Consider the following 22,086-nt stretch of genomic DNA (forward strand, 5'->3'; position numbering starts at 1 on the left):
GAAACAAATATTATGGTGAAAAAAAAAAACCCTCTTACAAAGTAGTTCAATATTTGCAGACTTTTGGGCCAATTAAGAACAAACTGCAATGCCTATTATGTGCTATACTATACATTTTATAAGACGCAGGTTCTTGGATGTATATTTGAACTGCTGTTTGAGAACTACCTCCCTGCTTGATGCCTCGCTGAAGTAAACAGACTAATTACAGCTGGCTTCAGAGACCATATTTAGCACTAGTCTTGGGCTACCTAAAACCCAGATTAATGCTAATCATGGTCTGTGAAACCAGCTGTTAATTAAATAAAACGCAATCCAATCTGCGAGTAATATAGGCACCAGTTTATACTAACGTATTTGCAACAAAATTAGGTTATAAACATCCGCAAGCTGCACTAGGCTCCTGACACCAAACGTGAATTTAAAAAGCTTTACCCCAGGTAAAATAGACATGCCGCTGGAATGTGGAAATGCAGACATTTTTTGGCTGCATAGCTATCTGAAATGCTCCAAGGGCCAGACAGTGGCATTTGCATTACTACAACTAGTTACAAAATAAATACAGTACAAAGTTCCAAACCTCGACATCAAAAATTAGACACATCGTAGCAGTCGTAGAACGCAAACGAGAACATTATTTCATAGTAATATTCTATTCACAACCACAAAGGCCTGATGCATATGAAGTAATAACTCACTACTGTAATATTTTTTTCACATGTATCCAACGACAACGATTCCCCCCACCTTCTGTGCCTGTAGTAGTATAAGAACTTAGTGCACCACTACGTTTTCCTGGTTGACGCGATTACATTTTTTTTTTTAAATTGTGCAAGACCGCTCTTCTACTCCAACTAAAAATATGTTCATTAACATCACGCCCCTTTTTTTTACTACTAGTAAAGTGGTAGTAATACTGCCATTTTCGGTCGCTTTATTTTGGCAGCGATTTGACAGGTTTATAACAACAACAAAGCACGAAATTAAGACAATACAAATTCTTAACTTACCATTCTTCAGCTCATGTTTCACTGTAAACAGGTCGCCTTCTCCGGAGGAACCCTCCATCGCTCGGGACACGTTAAGCAAGGCGGTGGCAGTAGATTAATAAATCGAAAAATTGATTTACAATTAAAATCGGCTCCTTCTGGGCTTAATAAAATATGCAAAAGTATTAAAAATTGTTGACCCTAATTCTTTACAACTAGGTACCGTACGTCTGCCACTACAACAGCACCACAACCCCGTTGAACCAAGCTATGACCCGCCCAGTAGTACTGCGATTGGGGTTGCTAGGCAAGTTTCCACCAATGGCAGGTCTATTCTGCTGCCAAACTACCAGACTTAATAAAGTCCCTCCCTAGAAATAAAGTGCCCCCGCGTCTTTGCTCTGAGTTAATTGGTGTCTTCGTGGGGATCTCCTCAATAGATTGGAAGAGGACATTGACAATCAACGGCATGCGGCTGTTCCCAGCCACCTCCTTTCTTGCCAAGTTGTGGGCTGGCTGTGAAGAATTGGAGACGTGTGGTGCATTCACGGAGATCGTTCTGCGCAGATTCTGTGCAAAATCTGACCAATTTAGCCAATGATCTTCTAAGAATGATCTCCGTGAACGCACCCATATACTGTTGATTACAGTAGGCTAATTACATGGGCGGTTACAGAGTATTGAATTCCCACACTAAAGTAAATATAGTGCGAGGGTTTCACGGCTTCACACACACAAACTTTGCCAAAGAGTGCAGAAAGTGCGGCGGCTAGGTCACTGGTAAGCAGCGAGGGGCCGTGAAAAAAAAGAATGGGCGTGTTCGACTTCCAACCCACTGCACTTACTGCTAAAACCTAAAAGGACATAACTAGTAGACAGCAGAAACGTGTCAGTAACGTCAATAAATCGTGATAGATTTGAAAATATGAGACTTAAATTGGAGCAGTTCGTTATTTTATTTATAAATATATTTTGCAAAACTTCCAAGTCAATTTACCACCTTTTAACTAAATGCATTATGACTTATTGAGTGGTACTCCTTTGTTACATTTAGTCTTTTCTAAGCAAGAAACGGTCGCTTAGAAAGGCCCTTAAAAGAGGGACATAACAGAAAATAGGAGGCACTTTTTTACACAGAGAATTGTGAGGGTCTGGAACCACTGGAAACATTCCAATGCATTGTATAGGAAACGAAAGGCTCCATTTATGGCATTGTTTTCTTGAACACTATTCAAGTCCCGTTTTCAAAGGAACCATTTTCCAGCAGCCATTGCTAATTTTGTTTATCACGATTGGTGGTCACAATGCATAATAATATTGCAATGTTTCCTATGATGCAATAAACTTCCACGTGCATTTCAAACCCGTGCTTGAAATCAGACAGAAGCGCAAAAGGTATTGCCATCTGCAGCATCGTGGTTTAAGAAAACACGTCAAACGTGGAATTATTAATGCTTTTTCCAAGTTTATTTAACTCATCGTTCTAGTATCGCTGCGATAGGCGTTTGATTAGTCTAGTCTTTTCATTTCTCCCCTCCAGGGTCAGACTGCAGTTCCTGTACTGCAAAGAATTTTAAAAAGGACGAGCGATCTGGCGTTTTAGTACACGGAACTTGTTTGATTGCTGTTTATTTGTAATGCTTTGGTCTGTTTTATGCACAGAATTATTGCTTAAAAAGTGCAGCAACAAAAACAAACTGGTTATAATAATGCCGTTTCTTTAGTAATCATTTAAGTATCATTTTCATACACGTCTTCACCAAAAAGTTATTTCACCTTGAATTTCTTACCTTTTTAGAATAATCCAGAATTTGTGTTTGTAACAGGGGAAAACAGGCAAAGGACGCTCTGGTTTGTGGTGACTTTTACCCATAAAGCTTGAATGCAATTTGATTGGTAAGTGGATTTTACTGTACTGAGGTATATATCTCCTAAATGCTTCTTATGTTAAATGCGGTGTCTACAATATATCAAAATCCAGCACATTTTTGTAAGTTACCTTAGTAGTATACTTAGCATTCAGCTAATTGTCTTTTTAAATTTAACTGTGTAGAAGTACTGGTATGTGTTTGTTTTGTGACTGGTCACAGAAGTATTGAATAATTACAGGGTCCTACTGTGACAAGTTACCCAACAGGTAATACCCTACCCCCTCCAGTTACACCAAACTCGGTGCTCTGGGATGTTCAAGGAAAGAAATCAGAGATGATAGTTAAGAACATAAGAACATAAGGAAGATTACATCCAATATGTTAAATCCAATATGTTTGGGCTGATTTGTCATAGAATGACCCAACAGTAGAATCCCTCTATTATGAGTGACCACCAAATCTACTGAGAAAAAACATTTTATATTCAGAGGGAAGTACTGACCTGTATATATAAACTTGTTCCTGTAATGGAAGCAGTCAAAAGGGCCTCCTTTCTTGGATTTTTTGTTCCCTATTTAACTTTTTTTTACTAGGATACAGTAAAATGTAATTCTGGAAACTTCTCTTTTGTAATACAGTATATACTGTATATGTAATGTACAGGAAAGTGTTCCTTCACTTTTTTGGTGAGATAGAGGTCTGATTCAATATACATTAAACATTTACTTTCACATGTCATATCTGTATTACATGCACAGTTCACATTATATCTTATGAAGTGGCTTTCATGGTAAGGCCTCTCTAAAGAGTGGTATTCCATGAGTGTACATGAGTTCAAATCCTTTGAAAAGAGCGCAGTCTTCATGAAATGAATCGGAATACGACAGTCGTTTTCTGAAAACTGCACTTTTGAAATCAAAATCACTTTTTGGAAAACCAATCCTGTACGCATGTATGCACACTTAGGGCTTGATCTTCAAAACGCCCATGTTCAACATGTATCTGTGTACTGCATGTGTACAGAAGTTAGTTCTATAAGGAAGTACTGTAAAGTATAACATTAATTGGCATGCACTGTACACTTGTAATACTTGACTCGTGTTTAAACTGTTAAACGCTATAAGATAGTTATAGATTAACTGATTTCGTTTTGTGTTGGTCTGAGAAGCATGACTATAACATTAGCTACTCATGTAATGTGTTAAATTATGTGATCTTGCACATGCAGCTAAAACTGTAATCATTTTTTTTTTTAATTTCAAACCTGCAGTTTACAAGTCTGTTCTTGTTGTTGGTGCTTTTATACAGAGAGGGACATGCTGTACTGACTGACCTTAGAACATAACCTCAGCAGAATAGTATGCATGATGTATTTGTAACTGATTGTACCTCTATGGGATTAGAATACGCACCAGTTGTACAATCCAAAAAGCTAAATATAGAAACTGAAGACAGGGACAGATGTCTTTGACTGGGCATTTTTCCATCACCAGGCATGAGCAGTGTGTGAAGTAATTATGCAATTAGGCATAAATCTTGGAACCTGAGCTTATAATAGTTTACAGTTTATTTAGTGGACAAACTGTTTTCAGTGTTTAATGGTGAGGTGACTCTGGTTCTTATTTGTTATTTATTGATGTATATTTTTTTGTTTTGCATACCTCTTAGTAGTGATGATGGGAACAATGGTTAGGTATTTGCAGATACCATTATGCCAAGGTTTCAGTCTTACCTACTAAAATAAATTGAGTAAAGATGAATTAGGATGTATATGCGTGGATTGTGAGTATGAAGGAGGTGCCACATTGTTTTAGCTCTCTGTGAACAGTACTTCTCAATATAGTACTCTAAAAGTAGATTAAGATTTACAGGTTAACGCACATGTTCACAGGGTCATATCTATAGATCTAATTGTCCTAGAGACATGCCATTTGAGAGTTGCAGGTGTCTTTATGAAATAACTTGTGCATGAAGTAACTTTATACAATGACATGCAAATGAAAAGCATTATCTATATTTTCCCAAAGGAATAATGATATTAACATAGGAATGTGACCGGAGACTGAAAACCAAAGGTGATGGACTGACTGTTTGCATTTCCTCGGAGGATACAGAAATGTTCATTACCAGATCCTTTAGGAGCTTTCTCCCTTCTGCAATCCGAATGCTGATTCATGATGGAAAAAGAGCCAGAGGCACTTCGGGGATGGTTGGAGGTGAGGTGCTATTTAAAGATGAAGTGCCTTTCAAATTCCTGATTTCAATTGAATTCCTGTTGGTGAATATCTTTTTATGGGATTTACACTTTTCACAGGTTACTGTAAATCAATGATTCCCAACTCTGGCCATTGAGGCTTTTTCCAGTCCAGCACTGTTCCAGTCAAGTCCAATTAAATAATTTAGGACATGGCTAGAAAGAAATAGCTGAAATGGGGTTGATCTTAAGGGCTAGAGAAAGCACTGCTATAAATCTACACTTATTAAAAAAAAAAAAAAATGATACACTGTACAGTTCAGTTTGTGGTGTTTTATTTTTTGTTTTTAAAGGATACAAGCAAGCTCAAATTGTGATATTGCACAAGTTCCTGGCTGATGATTTTGAAAAATTCTGCCATGCAAACAGTGGCCCATTGCCATTACTATACAGGAGTCAACCAGGAGAATGGAAATATCCTAAAGACAACTCCGATATTGGGTACGTTTCTGTGTTTAAAATAGGCTTTTACTTTTATTTGTGTCATGTAAGTTGTGAAGCCTAACATCTCTCATTGTTACAGAACGGACTGCCCTCAGTATTGTAGACATGAATTGGGAAACTTCACTGGCAATGTACCTGATCTACTGGAGTACTCAAAAGAGTTGGAGGAGATGGTGACTTTCTACTTGGGTGGCAGCTTTTCTGTTGAACAGATGCTTCTAAAGGCAGGAGTTCCACTCAGGCACGTCGAACAAAATCGCACCATAAGCATGTATAAGGTGAAGTAATAAGCCATTGTTCAAGACTTTCCAATGTCTCTTATCTGACTGGTGTTATCAATCAATTACTTTGACAATAAGGTTGGTTCCTCGCTCACTCTTCTGTTTCCCAAACTCCCTAGTGTCTCCAGACACTTAACTAGACACTTCTACTTGATTGTGAGCATGGTCTATGTAAGGGGTATAATGATAAACTAAGCCAGTGAGAGGGGCTACTTGGTATGTGTAATAAGATCAAATGAAAGTTATTGATGAACACATTTTAACCTTTAATGACTTCTGGGGAACATTTCTTCATATCAACTATATCACCTGGACTACACACAGGTAGCTGGCTATGTAGTGTATTTGGTCATGTATCAAAATATGACATGTAAGAAAGCACTTTTTTGTGGCTTAATTGTGAAGTGTTCATGGAGGCTTCCACCAGCCTCCAACAGCATTGGGAGAACAAACCCAGACATATACTGGCTAGACATGGTGAGTAGTTAATGTCTCAGTTTCAACTAAAAATGCCATTTGGATCTTTATTTTTAGTGTGGCATATATTGGGCCATATTCACAAAGCATTTACAGTTTTTAGATAAACTGTTTGTTTCCTGTAGACGTCGGTGCCGTGTCGTGAGGTGGGCAGGTTTCAGTGTAACATGGTGGTCTCCGTGACGCCTGTCCCAGAGGGAAAACTCGACGCTGTCGCACAAGCCACCCACCCAGCAAGAGATGTTCATGGGGCTCCAGTTCATATTGGCCACCCTGGTGAGTTCAGCCCAGTCCATTCACACCTCATATTCAGTGTACTAATGAAGAACAAAAACCTGTATTAGGTTTTAATCTATGGTCACATTTGGATTTCCGATCTGTATTTTAGGATTAATTGGAATCCAGGATCTGTCCAGACCAGACTATGGGGATCCAGTTCAGCCTCATCAAGGAGACGTCCCTGTGTTCTGGGCCTGTGGGGTGACAGGGGTGGAAGCTGTACAGAGCTGCAGTGAGTATGGAGCAGTCTGCAACAGTCAACATCCCATAATAAGACACTTGAGTAGTATATTATTGAATGTAAGGGTGTCAAGTCTAAATGTTTCAGTTTAATTTAGCATTAACTAAACATGGGTATATCAGTCACTAAGGTCATTCAGTACATCATGTATTTGCTGTTGTTACTTAAACATTTTAATATATTCTATACCTCTTTTCAAACAGGGGCACTGTTTTAACAATCAAGTGTTAGCTTTTTTTTATTGTGTGACTAGTCCCTAGTTTGTGCTTTTAAAATTCATTTTAAATCAAATTTTCCCCCAAAAAAGAAAGGGGCCCCATTTTTAGGACAAGAAAAATGTTATGAGTTTTTTTTATTTTATTTTTTTAGAACCTCCTCTGGCATTCACCTACTCTCCTGGCAGGATGTTCATCACTGACTATAAAAGGAACGAGTCCAGTCCTGTTCCCAACACTGACCCGCCAGAGACCGTACAGACCTTCTGCATCTCCCAGAACCCTCTGCACTACAGTGTTGCCTCTGCTGCTGCAGTTCAGAAGATCAGGGCCCTGGAGTGTCACATTGGGTCTGACCCAGGTAAGCAGCCACCACACTCTGCCTACTTGTTCTCACACCATTTGACCATGTAGGAAATAATCAGCACTCTATGGGCTGATACTGATTAAGATATCTAAGGTACCTTCAGCTGACATTTTAGATACAATCATTGAGATTAATTTAGGTGGTCAGTAGTCTTTTATATTCAGAAACTGATCAAACATTTTTAAAAAGGAATATTGTGGGAAGTAAAAAATAGACACTGCAATGACGGACATTTTAACCCAGTTGTATAAATGTTCTACAACTTTTAGGAAGACAAAAATCAAAGTAGGCACCAGTACAGACAGTTCCCAGTGCTGTATACTTTCTCAAGTGTGTGATATTGGACATACATGCTGTTCTTTCCATTGCTTCCAAAATGTTATCAATTTAAATTCCACGTTTGTTTTCAGGTGACCGAGGTATAAAAGCCCTGTTCATCCAAGACGAGCTGCTGAAGGCCTCCCTCTGCATGTCTCATGCAGCCTCAGTTCTCATCACTACCGGGTTCCCGACCCATTTCAACCAGGACCCTCCAGAGGAAACTGATGGACCTCCAGGTGCCATCGCCATGGCAGCCATGCTCCAGGCCCTGAAGAAACAGGTTGCTATAGTAACCGACCACCGGTCCTTAGAAATGAACAAGAAGATTATTGAGGATGCTGTTGAACAAGGTAGTGAAGTAATACAATCTCCAGACATATCCTGAGCGATAACTGCACAATCTTTCATCTGATTTTACAAAACGCTCAAAAGAGAGTTTAAAACAGGGACAAGATATTATGACATTGCTGCCTACAGCCTATGAAGAGCCTATTTTAGCTAGAATGTTGGTCTGCTATTAGTATTCCGATAGCTGCAACTAATTTTTTAAGTTTAATCAGCAGAGTGAAAAATATAAAGCTCTTGTAAATGTGCTGACAATGTGAACTTTTACTTTCAACTCGTATATGAATAGCATCTCTTTACCATTTTTATTTGTTTGGCAGGCATCTTAAGAACTCAAGTACCACTGCTCAGCTTCCAAGACGATAGTCAGGATTCAACTCTGAGGTTCCTGTGTCAAGATGGCAACCCCCAGACACCCAGGTAACTTCAGTTCTGAATATAGGCAATCTTCCTCCATCTTTTTTCTCTTCCTTAAACTTTTGCAACAAACAGGCTTTATTGGACTTGACAGCTGTTTGAAGTTGCATGACCAGGTTGGGGGCTGTATAATAGTTTTGGTTTCATTTAGGAACTAAATATTTGTATTAAGTATTCATTGTTTTCCAGTGTGTGGTATATAAGACAGCACTTACCGACAGCGTAACTACAGTGATTGCTCTAAAGTCAATCACCAGACTGCACTACAAAAAGAAAAGGAAGAACTGATTGGATAAAAAAAAAACCTGGACCTGGGAACGGTATAAGGCTGTGAGGGCAACAGGACATGCCACTGAATATTTGTTGGTAAATGTTGTTGTTCTCAGGTATGACCACTTGGTGGCAATAGAGCGTGCTGGCAGGGCTGCGGATGGAAACTACTACAACATGAGGAAAGTGAATATCAAACACCTGGTCGACCCCATAGATACTCTGTTCACATCGGCAAGCACAATCCCAGGCATCATGACAACAGGTACATTACAGTGCTGAGGGTGGGGATACAGAACTATTCAAACCCCACATACTGTATTTCTTTTAATATGAAACACTCAAAACAGCTAATTGATTGTGGGAGTGAAATATAGAAAAAAATGATACATGCATATGTGTAGACACCACCACTAATACCCTGCCACCAGAGTTTAAAAGGATTTTGCTTTTTCTTCCCCAAACAGTGTTTTTGTTCCTTATTATACAGTAGTAACATATTATTGAAAATATTGAATGTTACTACTTCTTTTTTTTTTTGTACACTACATGCTTTTTATCTGCTTCAAAATACAATGTTACAAGTATCTCCGCTGTATTTTACAGTGTCTGGCAGCTTGTTAAAGCTGCAGGTGAGTGGTTTTTTTTATGTAAGATAGTCAGAGGTGAATGGCAGTAGATCACCAAGAAATGGGTTCTAAGACTTCAGATATTCACATACTGTATACACAGAAGGCTGTCTAAATAAAGAGTGTTGCCTGCCAGGTATCGGAGACGGAGGCAATGAGCTGGGGATGGGAAAGGTGAAGGAAGCAGTGAGGAAGTTCATGCCACATGGGGAGCTGGTAGCTTGTGACGTTGGAGCTGACTTTGCTATTACTGCAGGTAAGGCGTGTCAACATTTCTACAGCTTCTAAAGAATCAGTTTCTATTATAGCACTTGTTTTCATTTGCATTAGTACCATTTTTTCTGTTGTCTTCCGCCACACCAAATTGAAGTTGAGCTTGTCAGCATGGCATGCCTGTGCCTCTGCCTCTGGTGTTGGGGCCTAAAACATGTGCAGAGGCTTTGACTTTAATGTGCAACTCTAAGAGTAGTGCATTTTTTCTTGTCAAAATGAATGCCATTTAGCTTGCTGTTGCTCTGAAGGGAAAGGCAATGGAAGTATTGGGGTTGAGTTAAAATTATAACATCGCTAAGACCTGTACAGCAAAAAACAAAAAAAGCCTTTGTTTGATTTTACATAGGACAATACTAACTGTCATTGAAATTAATACAAGGACTGTGGTTATGGTATTATTTTTCTGAAGCATCTCTTTCCTCGTGTGCCTAGGTGTTTCAAACTGGGGGGGCTATGCGGTGTCCTGTGCTCTCTACATCCTGAACTGCTGTCCAATTCACGACAGATATCTCCGGAAGGCAGTTGGGTTCCCCAGACACTCGGAGCAGGATTCCTGGGCCTCAGCACTTCCAACAGTCACTAAGGTAACCTGTACTGGTAAATGGGTGTTCTTTATTTAAAGCGTTTATAGCAATCCTGCTGCCTAGTTGAGGCCTTATTAAGTCTGTTCAAAACCAAAAGTTCTCAGCACCATTATTGTTTACAACAAAATGTCTAATATATATCTGCCCCATCTTCTTATTGATCAAACGATTAACTGACTGATCTTGGTTCTAAACGGAGTATGCCTGTGTGTTTAGGAAGAGAAGCTGCTGGAAATCCTGGTGAAGTACGGGATTCGGAGTGGCAAAACTGGAAATCTGGGAATGGAGGTGGACGGCCTGCCTTTCTATGACACTCACTCTGCTATGATCCAGCAGCTTCGCGATATCACACTGCAGCCAGTGGCAATGGCATGACAAGCCCAGCAACACTTTGTAAAACATTTTTCAATATTGCTTCCAAAGAGTTCCTGAACTTTGTTATTTTTTAAGATAGAGCGCCAAATAGGAATACAAATAAATAGCTCAAATGGCCTTTTTACTGAAGAATTGTATAGAGAAAGTTCCCTTTCAGGGACATGATTGTAGCCAAGAACTTTAATAACACATAGACACTGAATACATCGTTGGTCATTTCATTTAGCAAAATAATATCCATTGGGATGTTGTAAGGATGTTTTTGTGAAGTTATACTGCTTGAATTATTCTAGACTATTCTTTGCATTCATGTAGCCAGACTGTATTTTGGGGAGTTGTGTGAACTGACATAATGTGGTTCCTGGGAGGTGCATGGGTGATCGTCATTGTTTTGAAGAGGTGGTGATTGCTTGTCCTGAAGTGAGTAACATATCTTCAGTGGTACATAACCACCTTTGATTGCGTTATCGCCAATCAGCATATTGCCTGACATCTCTCATTGCCATTGTTGCCCAGCACACAATGGTGCCACTCCTGTTTCAAAGAGTCAGTCTTTTTCTCAAGCAAGACAGCTAACTGAACTGTATTGTCTCAAATATATTTATGCCTGTATGTATCTGTGTGCCTCACTCACAACCAACAATAGAGCCCTGGAGAGAACCTGATTGTTCCATTGTTTAACATGAATATATAAATGTGCTTGTAGAAGTGTTAAGTGTTTCATATATGCATTGTATGCTATGTAAAAATGTACTTCATGTAACGTCTATATCTATAAACTTTATTTTGCGGTTTTAATACTATATGCTTGTCTTGATTCATTTATTTACATGATTTTATTTATTTTATTTATTTATTTTTTAGAAAAAGCTAACTGTGGTAACACAGTTCTGGGAGAATGAGTGCATTTTGATTTATAGGTTAGGTCTGTTAATAATTAAAAGATAACATGGTTGGCCTTTAACTTCAGGCACATTTTCAAAGTCCTTCATTTTAAACAACTAAACACACTATCAACAGGATTTCAGAGATGTCCATTTCAAGAGGTGATCTGGAGCCGCCTCTCGAGGTAAAGTCTTACATTGTCCTCATTTAGATCAATATTGGTATGAGAAACAGGAAATTTAAGTGACACAGCAATGGTGTCAAATTTGCATACAAACACATTTTAGTGCTGCATGTTTGGGAACATTTTTAAACATCTGGAAATTATAAAACACTGTTACATGCAAGCTGTATCTCTATCACCCAGATTCACACTCTCAATACCAAGTTTCAACAGGCTCAGATTTTATTCTGCTTTCACAGTACTTTTCTCTCCGTGTCATGAAAATGTAATTGTGATATATTTTAAGGAAGGGCTGTCCAATGGTTGACTCGTGAGCCACAATATGGCTTTTTAAACAGCTGGTTAGGATACCAGAGGTTTTACTGTACTGTGTCTAATATGTCTTTACCAAAGTTTCATCTCAATTGAAAAGGTCTCTAGACAAACGTAAAATCCTTCATGAATGATGGTTGTTGATGGTCTCAGTCCTCAATAACTACAACTAGAAAATGAAATCCACATCCTGACGACTGTACAATGGCTCTCGTATATTAAACAGCAACTCTTCTTGTTTAAGAGTTCAGAAATGGTTTCCTCTGAAAGCTTAAGGAGCTTGCACCCTGCTGCGATCCGACAACTGATTCGAACCCGGAAACTTGGGACCAGGAGCACTTCAGGAATGGCAGAAGGTGGGTCTTCATTGTTCGGTTCCTCTGGCTTGATATCCACCACTGTAGTGCGGGGTAGTTTATGGTGTCCATAATTATATAATCGTGCAAATAGGCTTATGGGCTTATACTTGGGTACCTGCTGTTTTCTGGGAATGCAGTTAATCCATCCTTTGGTTTTTTATACAAGCCCATGCACATATTTTTTTGGGCTGAACTGCAATTTCACACAAGCACAAAAGTTTTCACCTTTTCAAAGACAACATTGAAATGAAATCTTCAGTAAACATTAATATTAAGCTATAAGAAATATGGTCCTGGTTTTATTGATCTAGATGGTGGTGGTGGTTGTGTTTCAATCAATAAACATGCTAAATGTGAGAAATAACTTTTGAGGTTATTGACACATATTACATGTATTCTTGAGCTTAGCTACTGGCACAAAAAATACATTTACGGTGTGTACAATATACAAGATTTTTTTATTTTATTTTTAGGATACAAACAAGCCAATATTGTGATATTGCACAAGGGCTTGGCTGATGATTTTGAAAAATTCTGCCATGCAAACAGTGGCCCATTGCCATTGCTGTACAGGAGCCAACCAGGAGAATGGAAATGCACTATACTAACAGACAACTCTGATATAAGGTAAGTATTGTGTGTAGGGTTAATAGTGAATACATATCCAGCCTTTATCAACACTGTAATAATAATACACAGTTTCTTAATTAAAACAAAATCCAGGTCTGCTTAATATGTGTTATCGACACATTGCACAAGAAACAAACAAAAGTGTTTAAAGCAAACTCCAGTACTTTGCTCGATTGTTATATGTAACCTATTGTGTTCCAAAGGTTTTACAAATAATTGATAGTTTACTAATTCACATTGGTTAAGACCTCAAGTACAGCAAGTCTTAGCTATAGATACACCAGTTAATGAATGTCAGTAGACTTTCACCACAGAAGGCCTGGTGTTGAATCTTACAGTACTTACTTTAACCTGGTTTGTAGTGGACAGAAGGCCACGCAGAGCCACAACAAAATTGGCAGAGATGTCCAAATTGTTGGGAGAAACGTGGATGTGTACACACACTACTGTACTGATCTGCAGCCAGCACCAGACATGACCAAGTACAGACAAAAAGAATAAAAGTTGGGACTGCCTTGTCATTCAACGTGGTGATGGACGCTTTAAAAAAAGAAAAGAAAAGTGTATTTTTGCTACAAAATTATTGTTGTATTATGTGTTGGGTCTATTTATTGAACTAGAAGTGTGAAAATGATGAAGTACTGTTAAGTTTAACAGAACATTTTAGTGCATTTATATTTTTTTTAAATCACTTGTTCTGTGTGATACAATTCTGCTAAAATCATTTTCTTTTTACTTTATTTTTTATGAAGGCCAACACAAGGCCTCGTTGTGGATATACTACTCCTTCCTTTGTTGTTGGGTTGGTTCTTATCTATTGTTTAATCTGTTTTTGCTGCAGAACAGACTGCCCTCAGTATTGTAAATTCCAATATGGAAACTTCACTGGCTACAAATCTGATCTACTAGAGTACACGAAAGAGATGGAGGACATGACAACCTTCTACCTGGGCTGTAGTTTTGCTTTTGAACAGGCAATTTTGAAGGCGGGGGTTCCAATAAGGAACGTTGAACAAAAACGCAATGTGAGCATGTATAAGGTACGGTGAAAAGACCTCTTCTAAAGACCGTACTTTGATTTCCAACAGTAGTTTTGACTATATCCGATTTCAAAATGCAATTACTTGTTCATTTCATTATTTGATACTTGCTCCTGTTTATCGTTGTACCAACACAACTTCACTTGAAAAAGCAGCCCTCACTTCCTTTTAGTCCTTCATTAAAGTCCCTCATGTCTGTTTCGAATTATGAATTGTGTATTCCTTTCCCTGTAGACGTCAGTGCCGTGTCGTGAGGTGGGCAGGTTTCAGTGTAACATGGTGGTCTCCATGAGGCCTGTCCCAGAGGGAAAACTCGACGCTGTCGCACAAGCCACCCACCCAGCAAGAGATGTTCATGGGGCTCCAGTTCATATTGGCCACCCTGGTGAGTTCAGCCCAGTCCATTCACACCTCATATTCAGTGTACTAATGAAGAACAAAAACCTGTATTAGGTTTTTATCTATGATCACATTTGGATTTCCGATCTGTATTTTAGGATTAATTGGAATCCAGGATCTGTCCAGACCAGACTATGGGGATCCAGTTCAGCCTCATCAAGGAGACGTCCCTGTGTTCTGGGCCTGTGGGGTGACAGGGGTGGAAGCTGTACAGAGCTGCAGTGAGTATGGAGCAGTCTGCAACTGACAACATCCCATAATAAGACACTTGAGTAGTACATTATTGAATGTAAGGGTGTCAAGTCTAAATGTTTCAGTTTAATCTAGCATTAACTAAACACGGGTATATCAGTCACGAAAGTCATTCAGTACGTCATGTATTTGCTGTTGTTACTTAAACATTTTAATATATTCTATACCTCTTTTCAAACAGGGGCACTGTTTTAACAATTAAGTGTTTACACATTTTGTGTGACTAGTCCGTAGTTTGTGCTTCTTTTAAAATTCATTTTAAATCTAATTTTCCCCCCAAAAAGAAAGGGGCCCCATTTTTAGGACAAGAAAAATGTTATGAGTTTTTTATTTTATTTTTTTAGAACCTCCTCTGGCATTCACCCACTCTCCTGGCAGGATGTTCATCACTGACTGTAAAAGGAACGAGTCCAGTCCTGTTCCCAACACTGACCCGACAGAGACCGTACAGACCTTCTGCATCTCCCAGAACCCTCTGCACTACAGTGTCGCCTCTGCTGCTGCAGTTCAGAAGATCAGGGCCCTGGAGTGTCACATTGGGTCTGACCCAGGTAAGCAGCCACCACACTCTGCCTGCTTGTTCTCACACCATTTGACCATGTAGGAAATAATCAGCACTCTATGGGCTGATACTGATTGAGATATCTAAGGTACCTTCAGCTGACATTTTAGATACAATCATTGAGATTAATTTAGGTGGTCAGTAGTCTTTTATATTCAGATCTGATCAAACATTTTTAAAAAGGAATATTGTGGGAAGTAAAAAATAGACACTGCAATGACTGACATTTTAACCCACTTGTATAAATGTTCTACAACTTTTAGGAAGACAAAAATCAAAGTAGGCACCAGTACAGACAGTTCCCAGTGCTGTATACTTTCTCAAGTGTGTGATATTGGACATACATGCTGTTCTTTCCATTGCTTCCAAAATGTTACCAATTTAAATTCCACGTTTGTTTTCAGGTGACCGAGGTATAAAAGCCCTGTTCATCCAAGACGAGCTGCTGAAGGCCTCCCTCTGCATGTCTCATGCAGCCTCAGTTCTCATCACTACCGGGTTCCCGACCCATTTCAACCAGGACCCTCCAGAGGAAACTGATGGACCTCCAGGTGCCATCGCCATGGCAGCCATGCTCCAGGCCCTGAAGAAACAGGTTGCTATAGTAACCGACCACCGGGCCTTAGAAATGAACAAGAAGATTATTGAGGATGCTGTTGAGCAAGGTATTGTCTCTGATGTCTTAGATTGTACCCACTACCCTATATTCTGGATTTCTGTGGTGATGAGACAGTACAATGTACTACAATAAGAAGCAAATTGCCCAAAGCAGTATTTTGTTTTCTGTTTTAGCCTTTGAATATTCAGTGCAATACTTTGTTTGGTGTCAGAAATATATATCTAGTGACCATTGAGCACTCAAAAGGGTCGTTCAAGAATAAATATAAGGCTTGATTGTTTTCTGTGCTTATTTTAAGTAGTGTGCACTACACTATATATATGATGTGCTATTCAAGTGCTTGTGGGAGAAAATAGAACATTCTTGTAACATTAGTCATTTCTTTTGTAGGAATTTTAAATACTCCAGTACCCTTCCTCAGTTTCCAAGATGATAGCCAGGATTCAGCTTTGAGATTCCTGTGCCATGACGGAAATCCGAAGACACCCAGGTACGGTTAATCCTGCATATAACAAGCTAGACCTTTTTATCAGCAGTGTTATCACTGCAGTGCATCGACAATCACGCATTGTGGACAAAAGTTAACTAGATGTATTTGCACATTTTTGTGTGTGTGCGAACAATTTGCTTAACACATACACATGAAAGTTTTGGTGTTCTCGTTGTATGATGTTGCATGATGCAACGTCAGTACTGCTCATCCCTCCATGAGGTGTTCATTTCATTAACTAAATAGACTACTATCTGCAGCAGAAGCAGGGTATGCATGTATAGCTATGTTGTTTGTTATATTTTAAGTTGTTAAAATGAATGAATTTGAATTGGTTGCAGATTTCAATTTTCAAGTGAAAGATGAGTAAACAGGATTAACTCAAGTTATGTCAAGTGTCACTGAATTATGGTGCTGTTCTCAGGTATGACCACTTGGTGGCAATAGAGTGTGCTGGCAGGGCTGCGGATGGAAACTACTACAACATGAGGAAAGTGAATATCAAACACCTGGTCAACCCCATAGATAATCTGTTCACAACAGCAAGCACAATCCCAGGCATCATGACAACAGGTAATCAACAACTATTTCTGTTTTATAATAATAATATGAAAGTCCTAGAGTTGGTTTGGAAGCCCCTGAAAAGTGTTTCTAATTTATTATATAATAACAGAACCCAATGAATACCAGTATTTAGGGTTTGTATTTAAAATCCTGTTTTGAAACATAAAAAAAAATTATGATGAGGTGGGGTTAATGAACAATATGGTGAGGTGGGATTAATGCAGAAATATGATACACCATCAGATATATTGAGATACTCAAGTCTATTTTGACCTCATTTTACTATATATTATTAAAGTGACCACATCGTATTTTCCATCTTATACGATATACTGATTACCAGTGTATTTTATTTTATATATAGAGTAGTTCCACTGAGTAGTTCATCATATTTCAAGGGCCAGCTGTCGATAGCCTTTAATGGTCTAATGTTCATGTTAGTCACAGTCTAGGAGACTTTTCAAATGAATCATCGTTCCTCAGAGTGCTCAGTGACTCGTCTGGGCTACAGCACAGAGTCATCCGTTCCTCCCCAGCTCACACACTAATAGAAGCCCACCCAGCTGGGAAGAGGAATTTTGCATTGTGGAGATCTAAGTTGGTAGAGTGCAACATTGCCCATGTCATTGCCAGGTTAATGGAGGATTTGAGTGCATTTTTTTTTTTTAATATATAAAAGGAGCGAGATCAATTGCGTTATGCTAGATAAGAAATTATCTTATAATGCCCAGCTTAAATCCAATATTTCATTTCTAATTCCCTTCGAGGATTTAAAGCTTATGAAATGAAGGAACCTACATATTAAACTTGCGATAACCCTTTCTATTCCTGTGATGGTTCTGGTGCAAAAATGTGGACATTCGGAAACTTGTTATAGTTAATGAAATCCTGTTTTAATAAGCCCCTGATTATCAGGTGGCAGGGAAGCCTTGATGGTTTTCACAGTTTCTCCAGGTAAGAGTTTGACATCTGAGATGCAGGCACAGCAGGATGTTGTTTTACTCAATTGGTGTCAATCTGCAGCTTTCCAGACACAACCCTGGAGGGAACTAGAGGCGCTGATCCTTGAGGAATGGTCACATATCCCAGCAGAAGAATTTAAACACAGAAGACTCACATTTAATCTGAGCTGCCCAGGGTGACCCTGCACCTTGTTGTCCTTTATGTAATGCAGGGACCAGAATTAAACATAGTGTTCTCAGTGCAGTCTCACCATTGAATTATACAACCTCATCAGAACTTCCCTTGATCTGTGATCTACACCTCTGACTGCCTCCCCACACTGCCTGGTTGCTGTCAGGTCTTCATGACCTTTTGTAGGGTGGATGACCTGAATGAATAAATACTGTAAATGATATGCTGCCTGCCAGGTATCGGAGAGGGAGGCAATGAGCTGGGGATGGGAAAGGTGAAGGAAGCTGTGAGGAAGTGCATGCCACGTGGGGAGCTGGTAGCTTGTGACATTGGAGATGACTTTGCTATTACTGCTGGTAAGAGAGTTTAACCACATTTATTTATAACCTGATATTACACAACCTACCCAAGAAAGTGGATTATGTAATATGAAACAATGCTGAAAAACCCAAAGATAAGATTAAAACAAGTAAGACAAATCTTGTATTTTGAAAGTAGCTTAGGATTGCAATTACTTGTATATCTTTATTTTATAAATTTGTTAAGACGCTTTAACTAGAGTTTGTAAGCTGCTCTTCACTTCATGTAATATAGGCTAGATCAGCCAAAGTGTATTTTATACAAGTAAGCGCCTACTCTTAATGATCTGCCACTTTGAATCAAGTTCATTTTGTATTGCTGATGAAACAGTGCGTCACACAATAGCAGCACTGCCCGCCACACAGGCATTAAACTACTGTAAACTAGATGGTGCTGGTGCTTACTAACATAAAGACATCTACATTACATATGTCTATGACAGGCAATTAAAACTGAAGAGCAGCTCCTGAACTCGCAGCACCTTATAGCGTTACACGTTCCCTCATGTTGCTACAACTGTTTAAATAACTTACCTGTAATTTCTTTGCATTAACATCCTGTCAACTTTTCACACTTATAACTTTTTAAAGTCTGTTTCAAAGCTCTTTTCAAAATGGCCGCTCTGGTGCACTGGGGTTTCAGATCTGTCCTCCAAATTACTGCAGGAAGAGCGATTTTTAAAAACAAAACAAACAAACAAACAAACAAAAAGTGGTCTGGCTTTTCTGTTCCATACCACATCATGGATCATTATTGCTCTGTTACCTGCGTGACAAAGTGGGCAACAATCCTTATGCTATAAGAGCACTTTGAAACTGACTTTAAAGTTATAAGTGTAAAAAGTTGTCAGGATGTTACAATGAAAAGAAAAATCACAGGTATGTTTTTTAAACAGTTGTAGCAACACGTGGGGATGTGTAACACAATATAACCCTGCTACTTACTCTAATGCAGACTTATCAAAAAATAAAAGCACACAATACTTGAGTAATGGACTTTGCAAGAACCACTGAGAATAATTTCACATATAATACACAATGAAAGGGAACAGTACAAACAGGTGTCATTGTAAAGTTACTTATTAAAACTATGCATGATCAGATACTATATTGCAAAGGTAAAGAGATGACCCTCTAGTTTCTGTTTTTATGGTAGTTGTCTCTGGAGCTCTTCCCTGTTCCCATTCTGAAGCATGTCTTTCCTCATGTGCCTAGGTGTTTCAAACTGGGGGGGCTATGCGGTGTCCTGTGCTCTCTACATCCTGAACTGCTGTCCAATTCACGACAGATACCTCCGGAAGGCAGTTGGGTTCCCCAGACACTCAGAGCAGGATTCCTGGGCCTCAGCACTCCCAACAGTCACTAAGGTAAACAGATAAAGAATGCTACTGCTTAGAAACTATCCTTTAATTTCAGGAGTTTCTAGTATGAGTCAAAGTTTACATCTCTTTCTGAAACTGGTCTGTATCTACTAAGCATAATGTAGTGTCTGACCATAAACTGTGGATAGCAATCCTGGTTCTAAGCAGATAATTCCTGTTGTGTTTAGGAAAAAAAGCTGTTGGAACTCCTGGTGAAGTACGGGATTCAGAGTGGCAAAACCGGGAATCTGGGAATAGAGGTGAAAGGCCTGCCTTTCTATGACACTCACTCCGCTATGATCCAGCAGCTTGCCGAGATCACACTGTAGCCAGCAGGAACATCATGACAAGCCCAGACACTCCCTGATGGACTAAAATTCCTTGTGAACTAAACTTAATTACTGTTGTAACTGATAGCCACAGCCTAGAGAGTGGAAATGTGTATTTGTTTTTGTTTCGATGAAAGGTGTTGGTTTTCAGACACTGAAGCCTTTCCCCTACGTTTACAGTCAGGTTTGAGTAGATCTGATTTCTGTTTTGGTATAGTAATTCTTTGTATCAGAATCCACCTGGCATTATCTGTGCTTGTATAATCCTGTTGCCAGACCATTTTGAGGAGACCTTTCATCTCTACTCGATCTGTAGTAGTAGGTGGAGGGTTGATTTGATCATTTTCTCCCCGATCAAATTTTCGGTGTTTCCTACCCAAAGTTGGAAACAGCTGATATTCTCATATGGCCATCGATCACTTGTAGGCATGGGATAAATATGTGAAGCGGCGATCCATTATCGATTTTTAAAATACAGCTGTAATTTGATTTCTTGTCGTTATCAAAGAAAACATAAAAAATGCATTAATTGGTACGCCAAAATTCATGGCAATTGATCATGTTTCACTACTGTCTTAAAACAATGAAATACCTGGCAGAGTTCCTAATTACAATCATTGACAAATTGTTGTGGGAGACTGCTCAAAACAGATTTACAGCAAATAAAACTAATACTTCTGTAGAAATGTCAGTAGATTATAATGGCATACATGTAATAAACAGTAACTACACCTATAATTACCTTTTTATATAAACATACATTGACATATACATTAGTTAGAGTTTATTAAATGTAGTGTTCTGTTGATCCGTTATTTTAGTAAACGATTCGACCAGTATTTTTTTTTTGTCTAACCTTGTATTTCCTTTATTGGACTTGGCAAGTTGCTGCAGACATATTGTAACATTGGTAATTACTGGTCATTGTAGCCTCAAAGTACTACCGTACATTAGATTGATCATTTCTATATATTGTCAAGATATGATAAAAGGGACTATATATATATATATATATATATATATATATATATATATATATATATATATATATATATATATATATATATATATATATAAATAATAAAACATATAGAAAATGCAAATGTAAAGATTTGGTAAATGTAATAGTTAACTACTGTTTTTAAATTGTTAAAAAATAATAAAACAGTTAAATTAACATTGTTCAACATCCCATAGAAATGTACTACTAGAAAAATTTATTTAGTACTGTGACAGGGAGAACCCTGTCGCTGCTGCTTGCGCGGAGGTGAGCAGCTTGGACGTGTAACGGGAGACACGTTACTAGGCAACCAATTGAGCAGGTAGGTTCGTCCGAGCTGATTGTGCGGTTCGGATTGGCTGGGGGGCATGCCTGGGGAGGTTGCACGGAGCGTCTGTGCCACAGCTCGAGGCGACTGCTCCGCCATGCTACACAGAGGGACGCTTTGTTTAAATCCATGAGGACAGCGTCCGCTCTGCAGGACAACTACTACAGAACCCCTCATTTGCAAGACGGTGCCTGTGATGGCTCTGCTCGGCCAGGACCGTCGCAATGACCCGGAGTCGCTGGGAGGCCAGGACCTCAGGAGCATTAGGTTAGTTTAGGGATGTGGATCCCAATATAGAGGGGTTTTGTAGTGTAGTAGTTTCCTGGAGCGGGACATCTCTTAATGAGGCTAGCGCTAACCTTGTGTGGCAAACTTTTATTTTTAGCTTTGTTTTTTTTTTATTAAATCTGACACTAGAGCTACCATTGCTGGTACCCTAGTGACACCCTGTGTGTTTAGTAAAATCTGTGCGCCAGCGTGGTGTGTCAACGCCCAATGCTCTGTCTCATTATTATCCACACACTTCCTGTTACAAGTACATTTTGTGGTATGTTTTTGAAAGGTCAGAGTCTCATTTTCAAGCCATCCAAGTTGATGTTTCAGAATACATAAATTTCAAGTTGTTGGTTTCTTCCCTTAAGGGTAGA

At 39.0% G+C, this 22,086-nt stretch overlaps 3 protein-coding genes across 4 annotated transcripts in view; 2 read left to right on the forward strand and 1 right to left on the reverse strand.

Moving 5' to 3' along the window:
- LOC117423432 (ribosomal protein S6 kinase alpha-5-like) overlaps positions 1 to 1,343 on the reverse strand; it is a 39,148-nt gene extending 37,805 nt beyond the window's left edge. The window contains 1 exon segment of the mRNA XM_034039215.3: positions 1,011 to 1,343. Coding sequence (XP_033895106.3) covers positions 1,011 to 1,068 — 58 coding nt within the window. The 5' untranslated portion in view covers positions 1,069 to 1,343.
- Positions 1,344 to 1,701: 358 nt separating this feature from the next.
- LOC117974027 (D-glutamate cyclase, mitochondrial-like) lies at positions 1,702 to 11,435 on the forward strand. Of its 2 annotated transcripts, none has more exons than XM_058991497.1 (14): positions 1,702 to 1,769; positions 2,816 to 2,885; positions 4,888 to 5,076; positions 5,408 to 5,555; positions 5,638 to 5,836; positions 6,442 to 6,592; positions 6,705 to 6,827; positions 7,206 to 7,412; positions 7,829 to 8,089; positions 8,405 to 8,504; positions 8,888 to 9,036; positions 9,537 to 9,656; positions 10,106 to 10,257; positions 10,474 to 11,435. In XM_058991497.1, the coding sequence occupies exons 3-14, from the start codon at positions 4,977 to 4,979 to the stop codon at positions 10,630 to 10,632; spliced, it is 1,869 nt and encodes a 622-aa protein (XP_058847480.1). In that variant the 5' UTR covers positions 1,702 to 1,769; positions 2,816 to 2,885; positions 4,888 to 4,976; the 3' UTR covers positions 10,633 to 11,435. The 2 variants fall into 2 exon arrangements, with proteins under 2 accessions (XP_058847480.1, XP_058847481.1); XM_058991498.1 differs by lacking the exon at positions 1,702 to 1,769 and adding an exon at positions 2,348 to 2,384.
- A 210-nt stretch (positions 11,436 to 11,645) lies between these two features.
- LOC117424686 (D-glutamate cyclase, mitochondrial-like) lies at positions 11,646 to 21,101 on the forward strand. The gene is made up of 13 exons (XM_034905987.2): positions 11,646 to 11,701; positions 12,258 to 12,369; positions 12,846 to 12,999; positions 13,844 to 14,042; positions 14,277 to 14,427; positions 14,540 to 14,662; positions 15,038 to 15,244; positions 15,660 to 15,920; positions 16,265 to 16,364; positions 16,789 to 16,937; positions 18,299 to 18,418; positions 19,637 to 19,788; positions 19,971 to 21,101. Exons 1-13 carry the CDS (start codon positions 11,663 to 11,665, stop codon positions 20,109 to 20,111), a joined length of 1,908 nt encoding a protein of 635 aa, XP_034761878.2. The 5' UTR covers positions 11,646 to 11,662; the 3' UTR covers positions 20,112 to 21,101.
- The last annotated feature ends 985 nt before the right edge of the window (positions 21,102 to 22,086 follow it).

This window comes from Acipenser ruthenus, chromosome 18, assembly GCF_902713425.1.
Source record: "Acipenser ruthenus chromosome 18, fAciRut3.2 maternal haplotype, whole genome shotgun sequence".
Classification (NCBI taxonomy): domain Eukaryota; kingdom Metazoa; phylum Chordata; class Actinopteri; order Acipenseriformes; family Acipenseridae; genus Acipenser; species Acipenser ruthenus.